Genomic DNA, 22,638 nt, shown 5'->3' with positions numbered 1-22,638 from the left:
AAGTTTCATGTAATGTGGTTCCCAAATTAGGTGGGCTTCCTTATATGGGCATGCCTGGGTACAAGCTGTAGGCTTCCCATGGGCAAAGTTGGAATACCTGCCAAACTCCGATGGCGAGTCCGATAGCTTTACATCATTACTTGGTAATGTTAACGAGTCAGAAGTACAAGCTGTAGGTAACAATATATCAGTGTCAGTAAACGGTTGTCTGTGTAGCAGTATAGAGTGTGCATACGGAGAATGGGGTGAAAATTGCAAGCTCACCATGTCTGGAGTTGCTAATAACCTTTTTCCACCACAGTTAGTCGCTCCTAACCACTTTTTATTTAATTATCTCTGCCAAGGGTTTATTCATTTATTATTAGCATTAGCTAGCACGGAAACGAGCTAGCTAGACACCAGGAAAGATTTTCAACACAAAACAGATACATTATAGCGATGTCATTTATCTTATTTATTATGGTTTGTACAACAACATCAGGAACAAGATCAAATGAAAAACACTAAATGAATACAGAACCACAATCCACCAGTATGAGCCTGGACTTTCAGAGAGGTTGTGTATCACAAATATGCACATTGGCACTCAATAAGGTCATCAGGTATCTGTAGGTATTCCTTCATAGTGTCGGTATTTGGGAGAAAATATGAGGTGAAAGAAAAAGGGTAAAAATACAGTATAGTAGTAGAACATATAAGGTGGGACAAATTGGGGCTTGCATTGAATTCAAAACTTGTAGGATTTGACTTTATTGTTGTACTTTCCAATTGTGTACCACAAACATGTTTACATCCCTACTTATTATACTAGATAAACTATTATACTTGATTTTTTTAAATCTATGGTTAAATAATCAATTAAATTTTAAATTATGAGTCAACTATGACTAAAAGTGTGATTAATTGCAATTAAATCAATGTATATATACATATAGTATTGGATTGGTTATATACTGTATACTGTACAACCAATGTCATACTATTAAGTCTAAATCCCTGACAAGTCACTGTGTATATGCCCCAAAGCGTGTACTTACATCCTAAACTGTCGCTGTTTAGAAGACATATTTCCTTCTTCAATGGCAGAAATAAGAACAACATGTGCCGCTAAGTGAAAATGTCACTTTGTCACCGCGTTCCTTGTAAATATTTTAGGAGGTTGCGCTTCATGTCAGGGTGTCAGCTTCTCATCTGTCACTTATTTATGTGCACATTTATAGGACATATTTGGGAAGCTTTTTGCACTTTTTTAAACAAGATGAGCCTCCCGTGGGGAAATCCTTTCTTTTCTTGCACAAACTAAATAGCATCTGCATTAGTTTGCACTGCGCTCTTAAAGTTCTTCAGAAGTTTGACAAGCACAAATCCAGTGTTTAATAATGTTTCAGTATATGAATTAAAGGCATTAAGAGACGGCATGGTCATTGTTTAATACAACACAAAGAAGTAAATATGTAAGACTCCTATGTAGAAAGTGCTTGAAGAAGGACGAGTGTAGTAGATTTAGACATCTGACAGATGTGTTTTAGATGTCCGAGCCATCAACGCTCACTCTTGGGGAAAGCTAACACAAGACACATAATCAATACCTTTTGCAAATTTAATAACCAAGGTTTTTTTTTTATATGTGTGTGTGGATTGAACGTCAGTTTCAATCACAAAAGTGACTCTCGGCGTAATTGTCGTTCTGCAAATGAGCGCCTCCGCCGTCATGCTTGCCTTAAATATTCAAACCTTTTTTAGACTTTTTTTTGTCATCTAATTAATTTTCTACTTTGAAAGCATCAGAGTGACAGGTAAACCAGAGGGAGTTATTTTATATTTTTTTCCATACTTCCTCTTGTTCTATCAGTTCCCTGGAGATAATAAGAAGAAGCACATCTGTGTTTGCTTTTACACAGTGATGCCTGTCAGGAAGCGTGAGGAGCTGTTTAGAGTTACTTTGCTACTTTGCATTTGAATTGTCTCCTTCAATGGAATGTAATGATGAGTCATGTGACTATCCAGTAATCATAGTCATTACCGAACTGCTTCCCTTAACTTTGCCCTCTCCACTGATATGAATGAGGTGTATCATCTCTTGTCCAACATGGTAAAAGACACGGGGTCCGAGACCTACTTCCTGTCCATCCTGCAACACCTTCTGCTCATCAGGAACGACTACTACATCAGGTAAAGTGATTATGCACCACGCAACACCTTTAGCTGAACTGAGGTCATGCATTCTTCTTTTGTGTGCAAAATGTAGGAAATAAAAATAGCTAAAAATCTATTACAAGATTTAATAGTTTAAATACCGTCCCTCAATTAATCACCTAGTACTCCATTGATTTATACCAATGTTTTTCAGTTTAACAATACTTTGGTTCCGAACTTACTGAAATACATTTAGGGCCCCAAACCGAAGTTGGGCAAACCCTGACTTCAACAAATAAACGCCAAACCTCTAATAAACTCCTTATGCCGTCTCCTTGTGGAGGAGCAAAACAAAAACCAAAAAACAGTGGTGCGACGAGATGGCTGGGATTACCTTTATGTCAGGAACATTTGTGCCAAGCGGTACACTTTGGTTTGAGCAGCATTTCTCTTAATAGGAGAATGACACCCTAGCAGCAGGACGGCTTCTAAATATCATTTTATTTTATGGAAGTGTCCTCATAGTCACTGGTTACTTTGTAACATAGGGACATTAGCAGGTCATAAAAACCTTTATCTTGTGGTACCTATCCATACTCTTAACATACCCTAAATATCTTTCAAATGGTTGAAATATCTCAAATAAAACTCCCCTTCCCAATAGACTTCCTGCCTCTGTTAATCACCTACATCATTAGCCACGTATACATGGACCCAAATATTCCAATTCCATTCGGGTTATTTGCTCAAACAGAAAGAATGTAACCTTTGTATACACCTCATTCCCAAAGAAAAGTGCCAATCCGAATGAATATATAATCAGATTCCCAGGGGTGGAATATTCCTTTCCCCAATCCGATTGAGGTATCTTGTACCCGCTCAATCGGAAAGTTGACAGACTGCGTTCTTCTTCGTGGTGTTTTTCTTCTTCTGTTGTTTATTGGCGGTTGGCAAGCAGCTTTCGTGTGCATTAGCGCCATCTGTGGAACAGAATCTAAACCCTTCTATACGCCATTCACAAATCCAGTTTTATTAAAAAAGAAAATACATATCTATATAAAACATGTGCCGAGTTTAATTATAAAATATTAGCAAGATTGAACTTTATCTTTTCCTGTTCCTGGGTGCGTTCTTTTAGCGAATGCTGAGATATGACGTAACACGCAGCTCCACACGTTCTTCCATTTAAAAAAATGGAGGCGAGCAATCGGCACTGGACTGCTAAGGAAAGTTTGTTTTTGATTCAAACTAACAAGACTGGATGAAGGAAAAACTGGCAAAACGGAGTTATTCCAACAAGTGAAAGAACAACTCGGGGAAGTCGGCATCACGTGATGTTGGTGTTTACGTTTTACTGGGCATGCCCCATTGACTATTCTGGTTGATTATAGCGGCGCATGTAGACAAGAGATTGGAATATTCCTTTCCATGTATACCATTGCTTTCGGAAAGGTCATTCTAAAAGATTCGATTCGGAAAGAGAAAAACTCATCATGTAACCGTGGCTATTGTCTACTTGAATCAAGTTTTTCACAAAACCTTTCCCTGGTGGAAAAAAAAAACAACATGATCATATCTCTAATTTGCTGTGCTACAGTCCAGTTTCCGCCGATTATGATGTATCACCGATCAATCAACAGTGGTGAATATATATATGTAACCAATATATTAACTTTTAGGGCTGCATGGTGGTTTGCATGTTCTCCCCGTGCATGCGTGGGTTTTCTCCGGGTACTCCGGTTTCCTCCCACATTCCAAAAACATGCTAGGTTAATTGGCCACTCCAAATTGTCCATAGGTATGAATGTGAGTGTGAATGGTTGTTTGTCTATATGTGCCCTATGATTGGCTGGCGACCTCGTCTCTCGCCCGAAAACAGCTGGGGTAGGCTCCAGCATACCCGCGATCCGTGAGGTGCAGCTCTTCCAGTCGCATTCATTCGGCTGCAGCAGAGAAGACGACTAGAGAAACTGCAAAATAAACTGCATTTTTACACCATGTAACAGCCAATATATGGTCTTTTTTCAGCCTTCAATATTGACATGGGCCCTAAAACAATCCCATATCGTTTGGCCTCTAATTGGTACAGATGGGAAAGTGTTTCCACTGTATCCGGAACACCAGTAAATGCATGAGCTATGTCAATCGTAGGACATCATAACAGCAGTATGACATCTAACTCAACATTCAATACATCAGAGCAAAAATATAACCAGATATGCTTGATCTTCAAGCCATGTAAGGTCTGCAAACCTTGCTTAATGTTAACTTAGCTATAGGGTGCGCTGTTGTGCATATTAAGGATGCCCAGACCAATCTCGACTCCAAATGTGACTTTTTGTTTTCAACAAGCAATGCGGTTAGTTTGGAGCTCATTTTTGTCCCATGGGACAGTGAGTTTTTGTGGCTTGCAATGTGATCATCACTCACCTGTATGTGCGTGGTAGTCAGAGGTCTACGGAAACATGGTTGGATTTGTCGCACTGGAAGGCCGGCCTTGGTCGATGGTGGAGGACACCGGGTTTGCACTGCCTGGTGGGCCTGCTGGAGCACCATGGAGTATGCTCTCGCATCCAAAGTCTGCTGGAAGAAGGCGTCGTATCCTCTAAATTTCACAACTGATATAATGTTTTCTTTAAAAAGTAAGCCAAATATGATTTGTATAAATTAGGGTGTTTTTATGTTTCCCCTTGATATCATATAGCCAATAGTACATTCTAAAATGTACACGTAACCTATGTGATCAGTATCGGCATCACTCATCACTGATTGGAATCGGCCGCGTAAAACCCTGATCGGAGCATCCCTACTACTTAAACGTGTATGTTTTCAAACCCACTTTGTCGCTTTAAAAAAGTGCCATGATGCTATTTTGCAACTTGGAATTACTACACGCCTCTGAAGTGTTGCTTTTATTTCTTGCCTTTTAAAAGAAGATACTGTATGTCAGTCACCGGGCAAGCAAGCACGTACGGAAGGAAGGGTAGAGCTGTGAATCGAGTGACACTGATGAATTCACTGCTGTGTCAGGCCTTTTTTGCAGACTTATAAAAAGAATGTTGCAAAGCGAGGGGATGATGATGATGATGATGATGATAAGAGGGAGATTAATTTATCATAGACAAGTTGCTCGACCCTTGGAGTTATAAATAATGCATCTCTCATCTATAAGGGGGAAGTGACGGAGGGGGTAGATTCACATAAAAAAAAGAAGAAAAACTACATCCTTTCTCCAGCTCGGCTTCGGTATCCATGCGTGGATCGTAATCCAAGCCAGATTTAGAAACTCACACTTGGAGAATATGGTGTTGCTTATAAACATGGAGTTTTGCTTAGAAACATCTAAGAGTTTTATAAGTTTGCCTCAAAACAACTGTCAAATGACCTGAAAGCAAATATTGTTCAACATCATGGTGTTGGGGAAGGATACAAAAAGCTAGGTCAGAGATTTCAGCTGTCAGGTTTCACTCTGAGGAACACAGTGAAGACCACAGGCACAGTTTTAGTTAAGGCCCGGAGTGGCAGGCCAAGGACAATCTCCAATAAGCAGAGGCCAAGGATGGTGAGAACAGTCAAACTCAACCCACAGACCAGCTCCAAAGACCTACAACATGATCTTGGTGCCGTTGGAGTTGGAGTGTGCATCCTTCAACTTATTCAGTGCACTTTGCACAAGGGGATGCTGCATGGGAAATTCATGCGGAAGAAACCTTGCCAGAAAACACTTGAGGTATGCTAAAGCACATTTGCACAAGCCAGCTTCTAAAATGTGGTTATTTGGACATAACGAGGGGCGGTATGCATGGCGGATGAAGAACACAGCATTCCGAGACAAACACTTGCTACCCACAGTAACATTTGGTGGTGGTTCCATCATGCTGTGGGGCTGTGTGGCCAGTGCAGATACTGGCGTTCTTGTTCAAGTTGAAGGCCTCGTGGATTCCAGTCAGTATCAGCAGATTCTTGCCAACAGTGTTCAAGAATCATTGACAAAGTTAAAGTTGCGCCAGGACTGTATACTCCAACAAGAAAATGAGCCTAAACAGTATGTAGGAGGTGTCTTATGAAACAGAACCACTGATTGCTGGTAGTTGATGCTGAAGGAAATCTCGACCTCCCTTACTTCGAGGCGATCTCCTTGTGGGTGTCGAATTGAGGATATATGGAAGACTAAATAACCAAACCGGTATATGAAAACCAGCGTATTTATTCCTGATACAAACAATATCTAATACAGACGTTCGGGCTTAATTGCATTCCCTGTATTCCCACAGTAAGTTGGGTCTTAGTACAGCGCAGCTGCAAAAAGCACCCTTTCTTTCCCTGCCCGGCTTTTTATACATTTCAAGATTGTGCAAGACGTGGACCAATCAGAACGCGTTGTTGCCCTGGTTTCAGCATCACCAGCCCAACACTGTCTTTCTTGTCAGCAAGGACGATGCCAGGACGTCTGGAACGTTCTGCCATTTCTTGTGCTGTAAACAAGCCATATCATACATAGCAGATATCTCCTGCCTTGGTCATCACTCTAGTTCTCTATACACTGCATCACGTACTAAAAAAATATCTTCATATGTGCTTGATTTTAACTTTATTGTTAGCTAGCCAAAATATGAGCAAATACATTCAATGCTGAGCTAAATGCAATTAGCGTCAATAGACGGAGGCTGCAGATAAATCCGAGCATCTATGTGTGAATGATTGTTTGTTTACATGTTCCCTGCGATTGGTTGATGACCAGTCCAGGGTGTACCCCACCTCTCGCCCAAAGTCAGCTGGGATAGGCTCCAGCATAGGCTGGCGACCGTAGTGAGGATAATCCCTATTTGTCTTTTTGGGATTAAATTTTAAAATGTTTGCTGTGAAATTACAACTGCTTTACCACTGTCACATCTTCTCTCTAAACTCCACCATAAACGTCAGCTTTACAGATGCCATGCTGACTCTGCGGCTTAGCAGCACTTAAAGGAGACGTCTATATAAAGTGTGGAATTCTTTTTTGATTCACGTGGACAGCACAATTGGCGATTAATTGTGGCGTGGCGTCCGGAGTGTAGGGAATATAATATACTGTATTTGAGTATTTGAGGATGTTGTACGTATATTGGGCAAAGTGTTCCAGTGCTGTCATTGCTCTTAAAGCCAGCTTGTGTTGTTGCTCTCTGCCTTGGGGGCTTGGTTTATTTTTGATAATTAATCTCTCACTGCAAGCCCTAATGAATGAGAGCACATCAAACCCGCCCTGTAAATATAGAGCAGATCTGCTCTTTTGGAGCCAGTCGATATGGGGATTACACTGGCTGTGTGGAGGAGAGCTGGATCCATTGACTGGAATCACACTCAACTATGAGCTATCATTGGAAGAAATGGAGGTGCCAGAGTCACAAAAAAAAAAAAAAAAAAAAAGATGCAGCGGGACATACGCTGGCTTTTTTGGAGCCCGGCCCTGCCCACCACGGAGGGGTCTGACAGTTCTGGGTCACTCTCTCCGTCATCACACGGCCTCCCATCCTCAAAACCCCCGCCTGGTGGTGGCAGAGGATGGAGGACGGCTGGAAAATAGGGCGGCTTATTGAGATAATAATGCAGCGTACACGGGTGACAGTTGTAAGCCGAGTGGCACCACGCTTAAGCCGTGCAGGGCGATGCTCGTGCGCTTCATCCAATCACGAGTGGGCGAAGCTGCCAGCTCAACCCTTAATGTGTGGCTTTTTATTTCTTGGAATAAGAACACCTAAATGTTTATTTTCAGTTCTCTTTTGCTTTGCCGGAGACCGCGCCACAAGTTGATAACATAACCCTCTTTGTGTGTTTAAAGACACAAATCATTGTGATGATTGACCCAAATTCTTTCTAACAGGACCATTCACTCTTTAAACATCTTTTTTACTTAAAGAAATTAAAGGAATCCGCATTCGGAATTTGCATAAATTATATACATATTCCACTCCAAATTGTCCATAGGTATGAATGTGAGTGTGAATGGTTGTTTGTCTATATGTGCCCTGTGATTGGCTGGCCACCAGTCCAGGGTGTACCCCTCCTCCCGCCCGCACACAGCTGGGATAGGCTCCAGCACCCACGTGACCCTCGTGAGGAAAAGCAGTAGAAAATGAATGAATGAATGAATGAATAATCATAATCATAATCATAATCATAATCATAATCATAAACATTTGTATCACACAAATGAGTACAATAGTAACAGTTTATGAATAATACCCACTGGTACTAGGGAGCAGGAATAAAGTAATACACATGATGAAAAAAATGAATACAAATAATCATAAACAAATAAGAAATACACACAATAAACGGTGCTGTAAATCCATCCATCTACCCGTCCATCCTTCCATCCATCCCATCCATCCCATCCATCTTCTATGCCGCTTATCCTCATTAGGTTCGCAGGGGTGTGCTGGAGCCTAAGGTTCTAAGGTTCTAAGGTTCTAATACATGCAAGTGATATTGAGATTGGATGTAACATAAAGTTCTAATGATGCAGACTTGTGAAAACTTTGCTTTATCACGTCAAGAATTGCACATGAACTTTGGGGGTCAATGCTGTGCTTAAAAAATTATTATTTCTCAGTTAGGAACTCATCTTAAATGGCAATGTATTTGCTAAATGTCACATGCAATTAAAGTTGATAGTGTCACTGGCAAAAAGGTCACGTATCGGCCCTGGGCTGGAACACACACACACACACCGCTCAATAGCACGCCGAGCACACTCCTAACTGGCTGACATGTTTTCCCGGCCATTGTGCTTTCTGTTACACACATTAGACTAATTAGATTTACACATCTCATTTTATGGTTGCTGTAATTGGCAAAGATGATTTAAAATTACGCAAGAGGCCAAGCTTGACCGTGGCTACTGTCTGTCACCTTGAAATGCACACACTAACGCATACTCATGCGCCCCATTATCTGCTCATTTCATGATAGCAGGGTAGGAGAGGAGTGAAGCGAGTGATCAAATTTAACAAGGCCACTATTTTCTCGCCAGGAACCCCAATTTTTTTCCCCTCAACTGGCATTTTGTGACCTCTAGCTGGGCTAAGCGAGTCATTTACGGATAATTAGCTGCGTAGCGTTTGTGTTATTCATATCTCCTGTAATTGTTCTTCTTCATGCTTTGTGACCCCACCAGGCCTCAGTACTACAAGGTGATTGAGGAATGCGTGTCACAAGTGGTCTTGCATCGAAACGGGATGGACCCTGACTTTGGCTCCAGAAGACTGGATGTGGACTTCACCCATCTAATTGGTACCTATTGACATGAATATTTAAAGTCCAAACTTTATCCTGCACATATTTGTTTTTGACAAAATACCTTGGTGGGATGAATGGTGGGACAACAAAAATGTAAAAGTAAAAAAGCTGTGGGCATCCATGTTGTAACGCGGGGGAAAACTGGTAGCAACGCATACAACAGGGCAACGATAGATTGCTATAATACACCACAATGACGTAGAATACAATGCATGTCATGTTAAAAAAAAAAAAGAAGCAAAATTGCACTTAAAAAAATCTGCGAATACAGGAGAACTGCAACAGGTGAACTGCAAAACACTCTTTGGCGTCTTAAAAGTCCCCCCCCCCGGGCAAATTTTAATGCCCTAAGATTTCTCTTTATGAATAACTTTAAGGAAAAATCCTAAGAAAATTCTTACAAGCTAAGGAAGTCGAAGATCCTTCTAAGAGTGATGTGAAATGGGAATGCGGGCCCTGGTATTGGAGGTATCAAAATTTCGGTATCGATTCGCACTACTCATCATGGAGAACGTGTGGAAAGGTGCATGTGATGTGCGGCTATCAGGTTGAAGGCGATCCAGCTAACGTTTTTTGCTCGGGACTACCTGGGACTGCTCTGGACTGCGTAGAGAGGTGTTGGGAGGTCCACTGTCGCAATAGTTTTTGGGGGTTTGGACTGCTACATGCTGGGGAGGACAGCATGAGCTTGGGGGCTGATTTCCCGCGGGACGAGGGTGGCGGTGGTAGCGAGAACGAAAGAAGAAAAGAGCCGAGGACTGCCGAGGGAAATGTGGGGCTGTTCCGTTCCAACACTCAGAGTTCAAGTTTCAACTTTGGTGGTTTTAGTTCCCAGGAGGAGGAGAAGGAGGAGGACAACGATGAACAACTTTTCTGGGGGGCTACTATTTCCCTAGCCGTAACAACCAATCACAGGTCTTAGAAGACTGCATCATTTCTTACTTAGTCATAAGCTAATATTCCTTGCTAAGTTAAGGAGCTCTCTTTGAGGATGCTTTGTGAATAGTGGTCCAGATCTTTAGACTCTAAAATTGTTTCATAAATCAAAATATTGATACTTTGAAGTGATGCATGGCATTAAGAAAAACACAGTGGGAAGTAACTCAATCATTGTGACCTTGTCTAAATGATGTGAGTGTCACGAGACAAAAAGATTGGGTCTATGAGAATAAGACGAGACGGGATTTTAACCCACTCAAACCATAACAGGCCATTTCAGCAAATATGGAGCCAATAGTAGTTAATACTTTTACACCAATAGATCTGTAAATTTTGATCTAACACTTAATCTTAACATAATCTTAATCTAACACTTAGTCTAACATTTGTGGGCACGGTTTCATGCAAATTGCCGGGTTTATAGGTTTTTAACTACAGTGCACTTGCACCAGCGAGTCCACCGTCACAGTCCACAAACAGGATATGCTTTCTCCGATACTTTGCTTAATCATGTTTGGGGTGGCAGGAGGGGACGTGTTGGGTTGTCAAAACACCGCTAATGGTGGGGGTGACAGCAGGAATATTAAAAATAAAAATGTGGCATAGCCAGTCATATCCGCCGGAGTGTCCTCGACATAAAAATGAATTGGTAATTGATAGATTGAACATGAGAATACCCGACCTGGATGAATGATAATATAATAAGGTAAAATGTATAATAGAAAGAGATATACATACTTTCTATCTATCTATGTAATAATGGTTCAGGAAGCACTGCTATTCAAGATACAGCTGTAAGTGGCGATGATGATAACTGGCTGTGCTCTAGAGATGAGGAAGAGTATCGCAAGTGGAGCAGACATTTTGATGACCCACTATGATGGAGACATCTGACAAATATTAAACCTGGTGATGTCATAATATGCACATTAGATGACTGCCATCACAAATTTTGGGTCATACTAATTACAAATGACTTTTACAATGAAAAAATATATATGACAGAGTGCTACTCATTTCATTTCTACTATGTTTCACTCTGTGTGTATGCTAGTGGCCCTGCCCCCCCACCGACACAAAGACCGTATGACTGACAATAGGGCTCACTCCGTTCATGCCTTTCAAACACGGAAAGGTGCTGAAACCAATGCACAATGTCCTTTCGTCCGGCCTGTTTGGAGGCAAGAAAGGAGAGAAACACACATGATGGTTTTATATTTAACAGGACCTATTGTGTTTTTTCCACTTTTCTGACCTATGAATATAGTTAGAATGTTGTAATCTTGTGTTAAACCATGCCAAAGTTTCAGATAATGGGGTCTGCACATTTGGAAGTGAGCCTTGATAGAAGTTTGGGATGGCTCAGAACACTCGGTTTGAGAAGGTGTGGTAAAACTGCTACCTTGTGATGTCACAGAGTGGCAGACTTCCTTATATATAAACTCTCTGCCCTCCCCAAAGCTCTGCTTCCTCTGCCCTCCCCCAAGTGCTGCTCTGCTGTTTACTTGCTAGCAAGTCCCTTTGCCTCCAAGGAGAACCCACATTTGTTACCAATTCCTAAAGTCGACACCATCAGGCACAAGTGGTTGGAAAGGAATCACCGTTTATCTACTCCTTTAAAGTTGGCGTCACAAAACGGAAGTCTTAATATTCACTCATCTTTATATTCGGCATCTGCATTTATTTTAAACTCTTACACGGTTCATCAACTCCTAAATGGTTTGTGGCAGAAACCAGAAGAGTTTCTATGCACTTGGAATTGTGACCAACCACAGCAGAGTAGGCGTGCCTGGAGGCGGGCCATGGGTGAACTACATTAAAACAGACCGTTTTTGTGGTAATGACGGAATCCAAAGAAATACAGCTGAATGAATAGGTGCAGATTCTGGAAGAACTCGAATGCTTTCAGTGCTTGGTATTGTGTGTAGCTGCTCTATAGGAGTCCACAACTTAATACAAAGGGCTGAAAAATTAGCATAATAGGGGATTTGAGTTCATTTTCATTTATTTTGTGATACATGTATTTGTTATCATCCCAGGCCTAGTGTGGATGAGACATTGAGAAATATTGTCACGTTTTAATCTTGCTAGACCAGAACACGACAAATAAGCCACATCACAGTATAAGCTGCAGGGTTCATAGTGTGAGAAAAAGTAGTGCATATTCCTAGAAATATTGCAATGTTGTGTGTGCATGATGTCTTGCAGAGCAGTGTGTGGACAAAGCTAAAGTTGAAGAGAGCGAGCAGAAAGCTGCCGAGTACTCCAAAAAGGTGAGGCATTAATCACTTGAAACCCCCACCTCCCCCTTTGCTTGGCCGACTCCTATCAGGAAAGTCTTTTCTTCCGCAGAGCTCCCAGACAAGCTATTGATTTTCCATGCTTTAATCAATAGCTGGCTGCGACACTACATGATCCGTATCAGCATTACAAGAATCAATGGCCAGCTTCTGATTTGTGCACAGTGCAAGGCCCGAGCTTAACTTTTGTGCAGGTGTTTTCATGCATCTGGAGGGGCATCTTGGAGAAAAGCTTTTCCTTATGGGAAGTTAAGTGAATTTGGAATGTTTACATGCCATGCTAGTATATGCTAATGCATACTATTAGAACGTATTTGTCGGCCTCTTTAGTTGTGACACCAAGCCGCTCCTGGCTATGTTTCTTTTTGGGCCCGTGTGCTCCCTGCTGGGCCTGTGAAGTCATTGTGGTGACATGTCTTGGTTTGTGCAAAGGTTAAATCCATCAGCATGTATGAAAGGCAGGCCTGAAACAAAGATAAAGGACAACAGGACTCCCGGGCTATGAGAACCACAAATAGAATAAAAAAAAAAAAAAAAAAAAAGACACCGTGCATTTTTTGTGTTTGTTGATGTGCCCTGAGGCCTCGCTCCGTCTCTGGAGACGCCCCGCCGCTCTCCTGCCCCGACGTTTTCATCACGTCTGTTCTGCGCACGACATGTCTGTGTCCTCTTTTTCTTTGCAGTTTGACGAGGAGTTCAGCGCGCGGCAGGAGGCCCAGGCCGAGTCTCAAAAGAAGGAGGAGAGAATCAAAGAGCTGGAGGGGAAGATCCAGGCCCTGGAGTCTCAGGTAAATCCACCAAAAAACGTCTCTGTTTTTTCCACAACAGTTGTTGGTTTCGCTCGTGATTTTGGAGACTCAGCCTCTCGCCCTGACTGATGCATCCTCTTTAAAAATCCCTTTACTGGTTATTGTAGCTGAGAAATTAGTCGTAGTGATTTTACATCTTGCATTAGAACTGGTAGATGAGAGGAAAAACCATCATCTAAACATCACTGCCAGAAATGTAGGAGTACCCTCTTTCACACAGACATCCTTCAGTGATCCCATTTGTATATTTGTACATGCATTTCATACAGAACCCAACAACACAGAATCTTGCTATCAGAGCATTGATAACATCATGCGGTGTCCTGCCTCTGTTATGCCTTGAGTTGTGTGTGCTTTTCACACAGACCAGAGACACAGGGAAACAAGTTGCAACATTGCCAGCTCTAATTGACTTCCTTAGTCAGTTCCCTTCCCTCCTGTGAAAGAGGGTACTGTCTTAACACATTCGTCCATCGCAGTTGTAGGATAAGCTACCACACATTGTTATTTTATAGTCATAACACCTCGTACTTCGGTACGGGAAAAAAAATGTACAAAAAAAAAAAATAACAAAACAAAAAACAAAAATTTACCTTAAACTATATTAGGAAAGCAGGAAGTGAACAAATGTAACAGTTACTGATTGTAAAAGTACCAGATGGAAGGGTAGGATTTAATGAGCTTTGCTTCTTCCTACTCCTTTTGGACATGTGGAACTGTGAACTGATTATGGGATGCATTCAATTGTAATCTGATGCATGTTCAAATGAAATAAAACCATTACCATTTGTCACTGCTCTGATACTACTGCAGAAGCTGGCAAATGACGGTTAAACATGCAAAATTTTTCATCGCCATAGCAAGATGCGCTTCCCACCTTTATCACGGGTCCGATTGGACTTCAGAACCCGGGAAATCGGTTGCCTATTTTATCCATCCTATTTTCTTGTTCAAACCAATAGAATCACAACATGAAATGACGTTAATATTACCATGTCCACTCAATAACAGCCAATATCATCAGGTCCAAGGGCGCAAAGTGGCTTACTGTTGCCATAACAACAACCCGAGGTGGACATACGCTATTATGCTGCAGGTAGAGCCTAACTGTTACTCTGTAATGGCCTCCTTTCAATGCACAAGGTGTGAACATTCATTACATTATTTATCTCTCCATTTATTTCCATCATCTAGTCGGTACAGTGTGGCTTGCGTTCACTGTATAAGAGTGCAAAAATGGTACAGTATAAAACAGGCATAAGTGGGTACTTGAGCGTTTGATTTAATAAAGGGTCAATCTCCTTAAGTTGGATTTCTGCATTGAAGCTTTTCCTATGTAATCCTATCATCTCTGAGGTGGATTGCATTTCTTTTCCGGCCTTTGAAAACATTTCTTCCCAGGCAAAACCTTCAATTTCCAGAGCAGAAAATGACTTCTTCCTCCACCTTAACCCAATTCCAAACACTTTAGTTGTGTCTCTTGAAAGGAAAGCTCATGGAATTTGACGTAAACCAATATTGAAAGATGGCCCGGCCACATCTTTCATGTGTGGATACTGGTGTTAGCACCTCCATAAATAGTGGATACGTCCTTGCTGCAAAGTCATTCTACACTCCATATGTTCACTTGTTAGCTGCATTCATACACGACCGGCTCATCACTCCCGCACTTCCACATTACTGATTGACGTTTTTTAATGACATCATCACGTTTGAAGGCTTCTCCTCACCTGAAACTCCCCTCCCCCACGGTTTGGATTGCGATTATGTTAGCTTGCCCACTTTTTTTTTTCTTAAAATGTTTATATCCATAACACATCTCCTGCCGGCAGGCCTACCTTTTGAAGACCGACAGACTGCGGTGCATTAGCAAGGAGTGTAGAACAGATAAGCCCCGGAGAGTCCAGACCCTTTCTTCTTTTAAACTTTTAATACTTCAAGTTTGACAATACAGCCGCCCCTCACCACATCACTGTTCTAATTTTGTTGTTGTTGTTAAAACATGCTATTTTGCGGTTGAATATGGCCTATTTGTCTTAAAGTATGCATATATGGGGAAATGTTACATATTTTCTACTAAAATTAAAGGAGCAGTTTGGACTTTATGACATGGATGACATGGCATTTGATGATATGATATCAACAGAGAGAAAGTAACGCAGATCGATCGTGAAATGTGTTTTTTTTTTATGCAAATGTATTACTCTTTCGAAGAGCTTATTTAAGTGACCCTACCTTCACTGAAAACCGACCAGAACTCGTCTCACAGGACAAAGTGGGTGGAAAGTCATTGTTGATGCACTACACTGCTGCATAAAAACGGCTAAATGAACTAAAATTGAAATACAAGGAATTAAGAAGGTGCATTGAAATTGCGAATGTAGTATTCTACATTGGTCACAAGGTGTCAGTAATGGTTTGGTGAGATTTGATCACTGAAACAACAGGCTTTTATTGAATGTTTAAATTATCGCACAACAGTCATATTAATAATAATGATAATAATAACAATGACATAATAAGAACACTGGTTACTGTTGTGTCCTTGCAGCTAAAACTCAACTCTTAACCGCAGACGTCACTTCTTGCTAACACACATATGGGTGTTATTTCCTGTATTTAGAAGTAGGTCACTGATCACAATTGGATCTGGAGCAAATTAACCGCGAGAAACAAGGGATTACTGTATCTGTATATGCTAGCCATGGACATTTGATTAATTGATCTTGATCAATGAACACTGCAAACTAGTTTAGACCGAATCAATAGTGCCTCTGCTGGATTCAACAGACTAGTGCACTCATTTGCATCAAGACGACTGACATCATATTATATTATATCATATAATGTTATATGCACGGCGGTCGAGTGGTTATCATGTAGACCTCACAGCTAGGAGACCAGGGTTCAATTCCACCCTCGGCCATCTCTGTGTGGAGTTTGCATGTTCTCCCCGTGCACGCGTGGGTTTTCTCCGGGTACTCCGGTTTCCTCCCACATTCCAAAAACATGCTAGGTTAATTGGCCACTCCAAATTGTCCATAGGTATGAATGTGAGTGTGAATGGTTGTTTGTCTATATGTGCCCTGTGATTGGCTGGCCACCAGTCCTGCCCGAAGACAGCTGGGATAGGCTCCAGCACCCCACGACCCTTGTGAGGATAATCGGTAGAAAGTGAATGAATATAATGTTATATTGTATTATTTTACATGAGTATATATTTACCTTTTAAAAATGACAGTGATTATATTACATTATTAGTAGTAGCCATAATTAATACTTGATTATACTTTATTACAGTATTTTTTTTTTATTTTCCAAATATACTGGGTGCTCATATATAAATATAAATATATATATATATATTGGCGGTTTGGCCATGACGTTTAATTATGCATCTGAACTAATACCCGATCGAGTGTTGCGTTTTGATCTTGGTGTGAGTTATTTGCATCTGTCACTCAAATGCTATCTGAAGCGGTGAACAAAACAACAGTGTCACCCTCTCTGACAATTGCGAGTGTGTCACTTCACCCACACAAACACGTGCGTCTGTGTGTATAAGTGTGTTTTGCTGCCTAATCCACGCTTGACACGAGCGCGGGAGAAGCCATTAACCATGCGAACGCGGAGCCTTTAAATGGGCACAAGCACACACGTTCAGCCCTTTCTATCAAAGCTATCCCGCCATCACAGGCATGTTATATTATTTTGCAGAATGGGGATGAAGTGGAAGCTAACCCTAACCTTTCATCTCCGGAGAATGGCTGTCAGATATTAAAACACATGCCTGCCTGAGTCCTTTCTCCACACCTTGTTTGTGAAGCAGCCACATTTAATGAGTCGCTTTTCAGGAACTTTGGCATTGTAACAAGCAAGCCTGTTTGATGTGCCTTTTTGATTATCCCCCAATTGATTTGAGTGGCGCCTCCGCCTCGAAACATCAACAAAGGGACACGGGAATCACAACAAGTGGGAATCGGCGCGCCTTCCCCCCCAAACCTTTGCCGCGGCTGCAAGAAAGGAAGAGGAAGCGATTCACTGCAATTGGACTGGAGATGTGATGAATAATGTAGCACTGCAGTAGTACACAGCGGAACTCTGCGCCTTTCCATTAATAGCTTTTAACACGCTGACAGTCTCCTTGCTGACCTCACTCGAACCCGGGAGGAGCTGGTTCCGCTCCGCCTAGTCTAGTTACAATTTGATATAATATTCTCCTATTATGATATAATCCAAGGCTGCCATCTAGTATTTGGTAAAGAGATCAGGCAAGTTTCCTTTTGATGATGCAATAAATCACTATAAGACTGTTTATTTTGGGCTGCAATTTAATGCACATTAAATATTTAGACAATCCTTCTTGAAATGACTGGCCCATAACCGTGTTTGCTTCATGCATGACTAGCCTCTTTTACACTCGTGTTAAATTTAGCCTCCTTTTTGCAGGTTCTATATGAACCATGTAGACGTCCAATGTTCCACTATCGTTATAAGAGGTACGTTCTTACTGTAACTCACACCCGACATTCTTACTGTGTCGGTGCTGTTCACACAGAACAGCAAGAATATTATTGTATTACATTATTAGAGCCCTGTAGACTTGACATGCTAGTGAATAGTCACCTCCCATTCACTCCTATTATTCAATTTTGCATTGCGATGCTTATGCTGCTTCTAGAGAGCTAACCTGTTAGCCTTGAATTGATTTCTTTGAAACGTAAGAAGCCAAAAACGTACCATTTCCACTTGGGATGAGAAGAGAACATTTTTTCACTCTACCATGTTGGAGATGCCATGGCTGACTTCATGACTTCATGCAGTGTTAATGTAATGTAATGCAATGTTATGTAATGCAATGTAATGTCTTCATGTTTGGTGTCATTACTGCCACACAGTGACCAGAATACTACACATCACTGTCCCTTGGTACTTCACAGTCCAAATTCCATGATTTCAATTACGCTGTTTCATGGTAGAATACTGCCTGTTATTACTAAAATAAATATGCAACAAATATGCATATTTTTTGGCCTACGTAAAGTATTTTCATACATTAATTAATTCATTCATTTTGTAATGCTTATCCTCAACAAGGGTTGCGTGGGTGCTGGAGCCTATCCCAGCTGACGAGAGGCGGGGTACACCCTGGACCGGTTGCCAGCCACAGTCACAGGGCACATATAGACAAACAACCATTCACACTCACATTCATACCTATGGACAATTTGGAGTGGCCAATTAACCTAGCATGTTTTTGGAATGTGGGAGGAAACCGGAGTACCCGGAGAAAACCCACGCATGCACGGGGAGAACATGCAAACTCCACACAAACATGGCCGAGGGTGGAATCGAACTTAGGTCTCCTAGCTGTGTGGTCTGCGCGCTAACCACTCCTGCGCTGTGCATACCATTTTCAAAAATAAAAATAGCCAAATGAACTAGACTACTTCAGTATTCAGAAGATGCAATCAAAGATGCTGCAAATGATGTATAGATGCATTCTACACTGTAATGTTCGGTGAATGCCAGACTTGGTCGCAACAGGCTCAATAATCCAAAATAAAAATGCACACCAAAAACGCACATCAGCACATTTCTTATTTCTGTTTTAAATTGATTTTTTTACTCTTATTAAATTTACTGTACTGGTTCCAATACAAGTGTAAAGGTGCATTCAGGTACAACACATTTAGATGTTCGTAAACAGGTTTTCGATACTCTAACTATGAAAATATTTGATATACAAATAAAGAATCCAATTTAGTGGAAATTCACTTACCACAGTCAAGTCTGGAACCAATTTACCGCCGTAAACGAGGGATTATTCTCAGCTCATAAACAGCTTTTTCTGCCCGGTCAGTGCCATTCACCTGGAAAAGTGACATGGAATACAATCAGAGAAGAATGGCAGAATATTCATCCTTGCATTTATGTCGGATTTATGTTCCTGTCTTTGAGTTTGTGGAACATCAACATGGGCAAAACCTGGGTAACCTGTGGCATAATATTGCCCGTATGATTTTATTTTTTTAAGCTGTTTGTCCAGCTTCAGAGGTAGCATCAGAGCTCCAATAGTGCAATATTGCATTACTTGTTTCTAAAAATGAAAGATGGCCGACGGAAGGATATGGGCTATTAAAATCAGGCGTCTTATATTTTAGGCTTGCTGGTGCATGGGGAAAACAAGTCAATTAAATAACGATTCAAGTAATTCCGTGTGTGAGGTCCAATGCCAAGATATCTATGTTCTCTATGTATCTATTGTTCTCCTCATTGTCTGTGGTTTGAACAGAGCAGCACAGTCTCATTCAACAAAAATCATTCATCATACATCTAAGACTGTTAAGATATGTTTAGCATTTCCCCCAAACTAAAATAAAGAAAATAAAAGGGATTTGCATTGAAGAGATACGTGCTTTCATGCTGATATGCCTTTGAAGATAGATGATGGATGATGGATTGCATCTTGATGTAGGTGTAAAAGCACAAAACAAAAAGCTCACTAAGGGAAAATGCATCGTTTGATTTACTTTATTGCATTTTTGGTGTTTAATTCATGCCGCTTTACCTCCCCGATATTGTGCATGTCTGCTGTCTGTACTCTACTGGATGTGTTGTAGCTTACTAGTCCTCTGTGTCTTTCTAACACTCCCCACATTTATGCTTCTCTGTTTGCCCCCCCATGTCTGTGCTGTGCTTATGATGTGTGTTGTGTCTGTACTACTTGTGTGTGTGTGTGTGCTATATCTGCAGTTAACTATTGAAAGTGACAAGCTCAAAGAGGCTCAGAGACTCATCAGTGAATCTGAAGCCAAGGTGGGTGTCGTCTCGTGCCACCTGCATGTGTGGCCTTTAAAAAAAAAGCCTCAGAACCTGATATTTTTTTGTATAAGAAAACATACTAGGTTATCCTATTCCTTGAAGAAAACCAAAATAATAACTTGCAAATTCCACATATGTGGCTCACTGACAGATAGTTGGCTGCAAGCTTGATTTTAAGATGTGTACGGGGCCATTTGTGGACTGCAGATTTTTATTTTGTGTTTTTTTATGTGCCCGTGGCATACTGTTAAACTAAAATAAAAAATAAAAAAAAACAGAAAAAAGTGGAGAAATACAACAAAAGCCATCATGTAACAATAAACAATAATAACTAGAGCTGTCAAAAATAGCACATATATAATAACTAATTTATTGCATTCATATTTTCTGTCATTACCGCACGTGCATCATGTCAAGCCACACATCTCTGTTATGACCGCCGACGGAAGCATCGCGTCGTGTCCTCACAGAGTCTGACACTCTTTTATAACGTAATCCTAACCTGAACACATAAACAGCAGTCCAGTCCCAACACCATGTATGCATCTAACACATCTAGACTCCTCTTCGGAACAACACCTCTTCATTGTCACTAGGCGACCGCAGGATGCATTCACGGACACACTAAGTGAAAATCATGATAATGTCTTCATTATGCATATTTTTGTGGTGTAAATAAACTGAAAGACAGAGAAAAAAAACAATAAGTGGACATTCTTATCACTCACTAACATAACTGCAGATGTTCTATTTGATGCATTTAAGTATGCTCAGAATTCCCAGAACATACATACATCGACACTCAAAACATGTTTTCAGACACGGTGGTATTTTTATGAGCTAAATAGTCATGTAAACTGTATAACTGTGTCCCGGGGGCATATTTTACACATAGTTGCACATGGTGATTAATCATGATTAATTAATTTGAAAATAGATTAATTAGATTAAAATTGTCATTGTTTGACAGCCAAACTATTTGAGACTTTTGAGATTTGAGAATAATCTGTATAAATGTAGAAACTCGTACTCTTGGATATCTTCTGGATCCATCCAGTTAGCAAATGATGAAAAAAAATGTGCTCCGATTAGTTGTCAACAATCTTGCAACTAGAAGTCAATCGTGGCTGCAGGGAATTTTCGAATAAAAAGGGAGTTCAATCAATGAGGACAGGCCTCACTCAACATGTGAGAGAGTCTCTGTGTTAAATATTCTCTTTTATATTTGGGTTACAGTGTGCAAAATACTTCTGATGCTGATGCTGATTTTGTAAGTTGAGTACCATCCCCTGAGACATGGACAGTCCATCATTTTAATGTTTATTTTAACAAAAAGAACCAGAAAAAATAACGTAACATAAAAGTTGTAATATAAGTTGCTTTTGCTTGAGTGAAACAAGTATTTGATCCCAATAAAAAAAGTTTTTTTTGGTGTCGGTCAGAGCTCAGACATTTACTGTTCATGGCCACTGTCCAAATTCTGACGTTTTTGAGGCTGTCCCTTCATAAATTCAAAGTTTCAGCTCCCTTACAGATTTCCAGTCGGACAATAAGGTGGGATAAAGCGCTGCTGTAGCGTATATATATCGCCAAGTGTTAGAATAGTTTGTCCATAAAGCAACAGGACTAGCTACCAGGCTGCATTATGTACCCACTCACACCCCCTGCTTGTTAAATGCAACGTCTGTAAGTAATCACATTGCAATTGAGTCCCTTTATCTTAGATGAGATTGGGGCGTATGATTAAATCACATGGCATTCACAGTTAATTACCTGCCACATCGACTTCCTCATTGCAGTCGTATGTATGAATCCAAACCTGCTGGGTAGTCGCTGGTTCATACCAGTCTGGCATCGATATGGGAAAACAACCACCCTTTCTTAATATAGCAGTTAATTTCCGTCCAAAAGAGGAAATGGGCCGTAGAGAGGTTTGAGATTGACAGACATATAATCGTCTAAATCTGGATGATCACCAAGAGAAGCGTTGCCAGCTAATATACAATCAGCCCGTGTCATTATGCAATAAATCACAACATCTTTGAATAAGAAGCCAATCACATTAAAGGCACATGCAATCAAGTGACTTTTGTAGAAGCACATAATGGGCAATTCTTGTGGGAAATGTGCATGTCTAATAAGCTGAGAAGCCATGTTTGGGTGTCCATAATTGCCGTATTTGCATATATTTTGCTTTTATTGACATTTGGATGGTGTGTATGTGTTTAAAGTGGCTGGGCTGTGTTACCTGTTCTGTCAGTACCAGGTGCTGTGTTGAGGTCCAGTAATTGTATATTTTGAGGTAGCACAGGCAGCGCTAAAGTGCTTTTTCAAAGCAAACAAAGCTGTAA

General features: G+C 40.9%; 1 protein-coding gene and 1 long non-coding RNA gene across 8 annotated transcripts in view; one reads left to right on the top strand and one right to left on the bottom strand.

Annotated features, from left to right (window-relative positions):
- The window catches only part of diaph2 (diaphanous-related formin 2), a 391,673-nt gene that overhangs the window by 133,616 nt on the left and 235,419 nt on the right, over positions 1-22,638 (top strand). For 5 of the 6 annotated variants that reach the window (XM_058076542.1, XM_058076541.1, XM_058076539.1 and 2 more), the window contains 5 exons: positions 2,056-2,172; positions 9,293-9,408; positions 12,562-12,626; positions 13,337-13,441; positions 20,219-20,281. In XM_058076542.1, coding sequence (XP_057932525.1) covers positions 2,056-2,172; positions 9,293-9,408; positions 12,562-12,626; positions 13,337-13,441; positions 20,219-20,281 — 466 coding nt within the window. The remainder of the gene's footprint in view (positions 1-2,055; positions 2,173-9,292; positions 9,409-12,561; positions 12,627-13,336; positions 13,442-20,218; positions 20,282-22,638) is intronic. The other variant, XM_058076543.1, reaches the window with a different exon arrangement.
- On the bottom strand, positions 274-22,364 carry LOC131131658 (uncharacterized). 2 transcript variants are annotated; one of them, XR_009130224.1, is made up of 4 exons: positions 22,061-22,364; positions 19,245-19,335; positions 4,567-4,719; positions 274-4,106 (listed from the first exon to the last, which is right to left on the bottom strand). It is a non-coding gene; the product is annotated as an uncharacterized LOC131131658 (long non-coding RNA). The 2 variants fall into 2 exon arrangements; XR_009130223.1 differs by lacking the exons at positions 274-4,106; positions 4,567-4,719 and adding an exon at positions 6,152-6,611 and having other exon boundaries at positions 22,061-22,314.

Source organism: Doryrhamphus excisus, chromosome 6 (genome assembly GCF_030265055.1).
Source record: "Doryrhamphus excisus isolate RoL2022-K1 chromosome 6, RoL_Dexc_1.0, whole genome shotgun sequence".
In the NCBI taxonomy this organism is placed as follows: domain Eukaryota; kingdom Metazoa; phylum Chordata; class Actinopteri; order Syngnathiformes; family Syngnathidae; genus Doryrhamphus; species Doryrhamphus excisus.
Note: the sequence above shows the minus strand (reverse complement) of the source record. Positions and strands in the feature narration are given on the sequence as shown.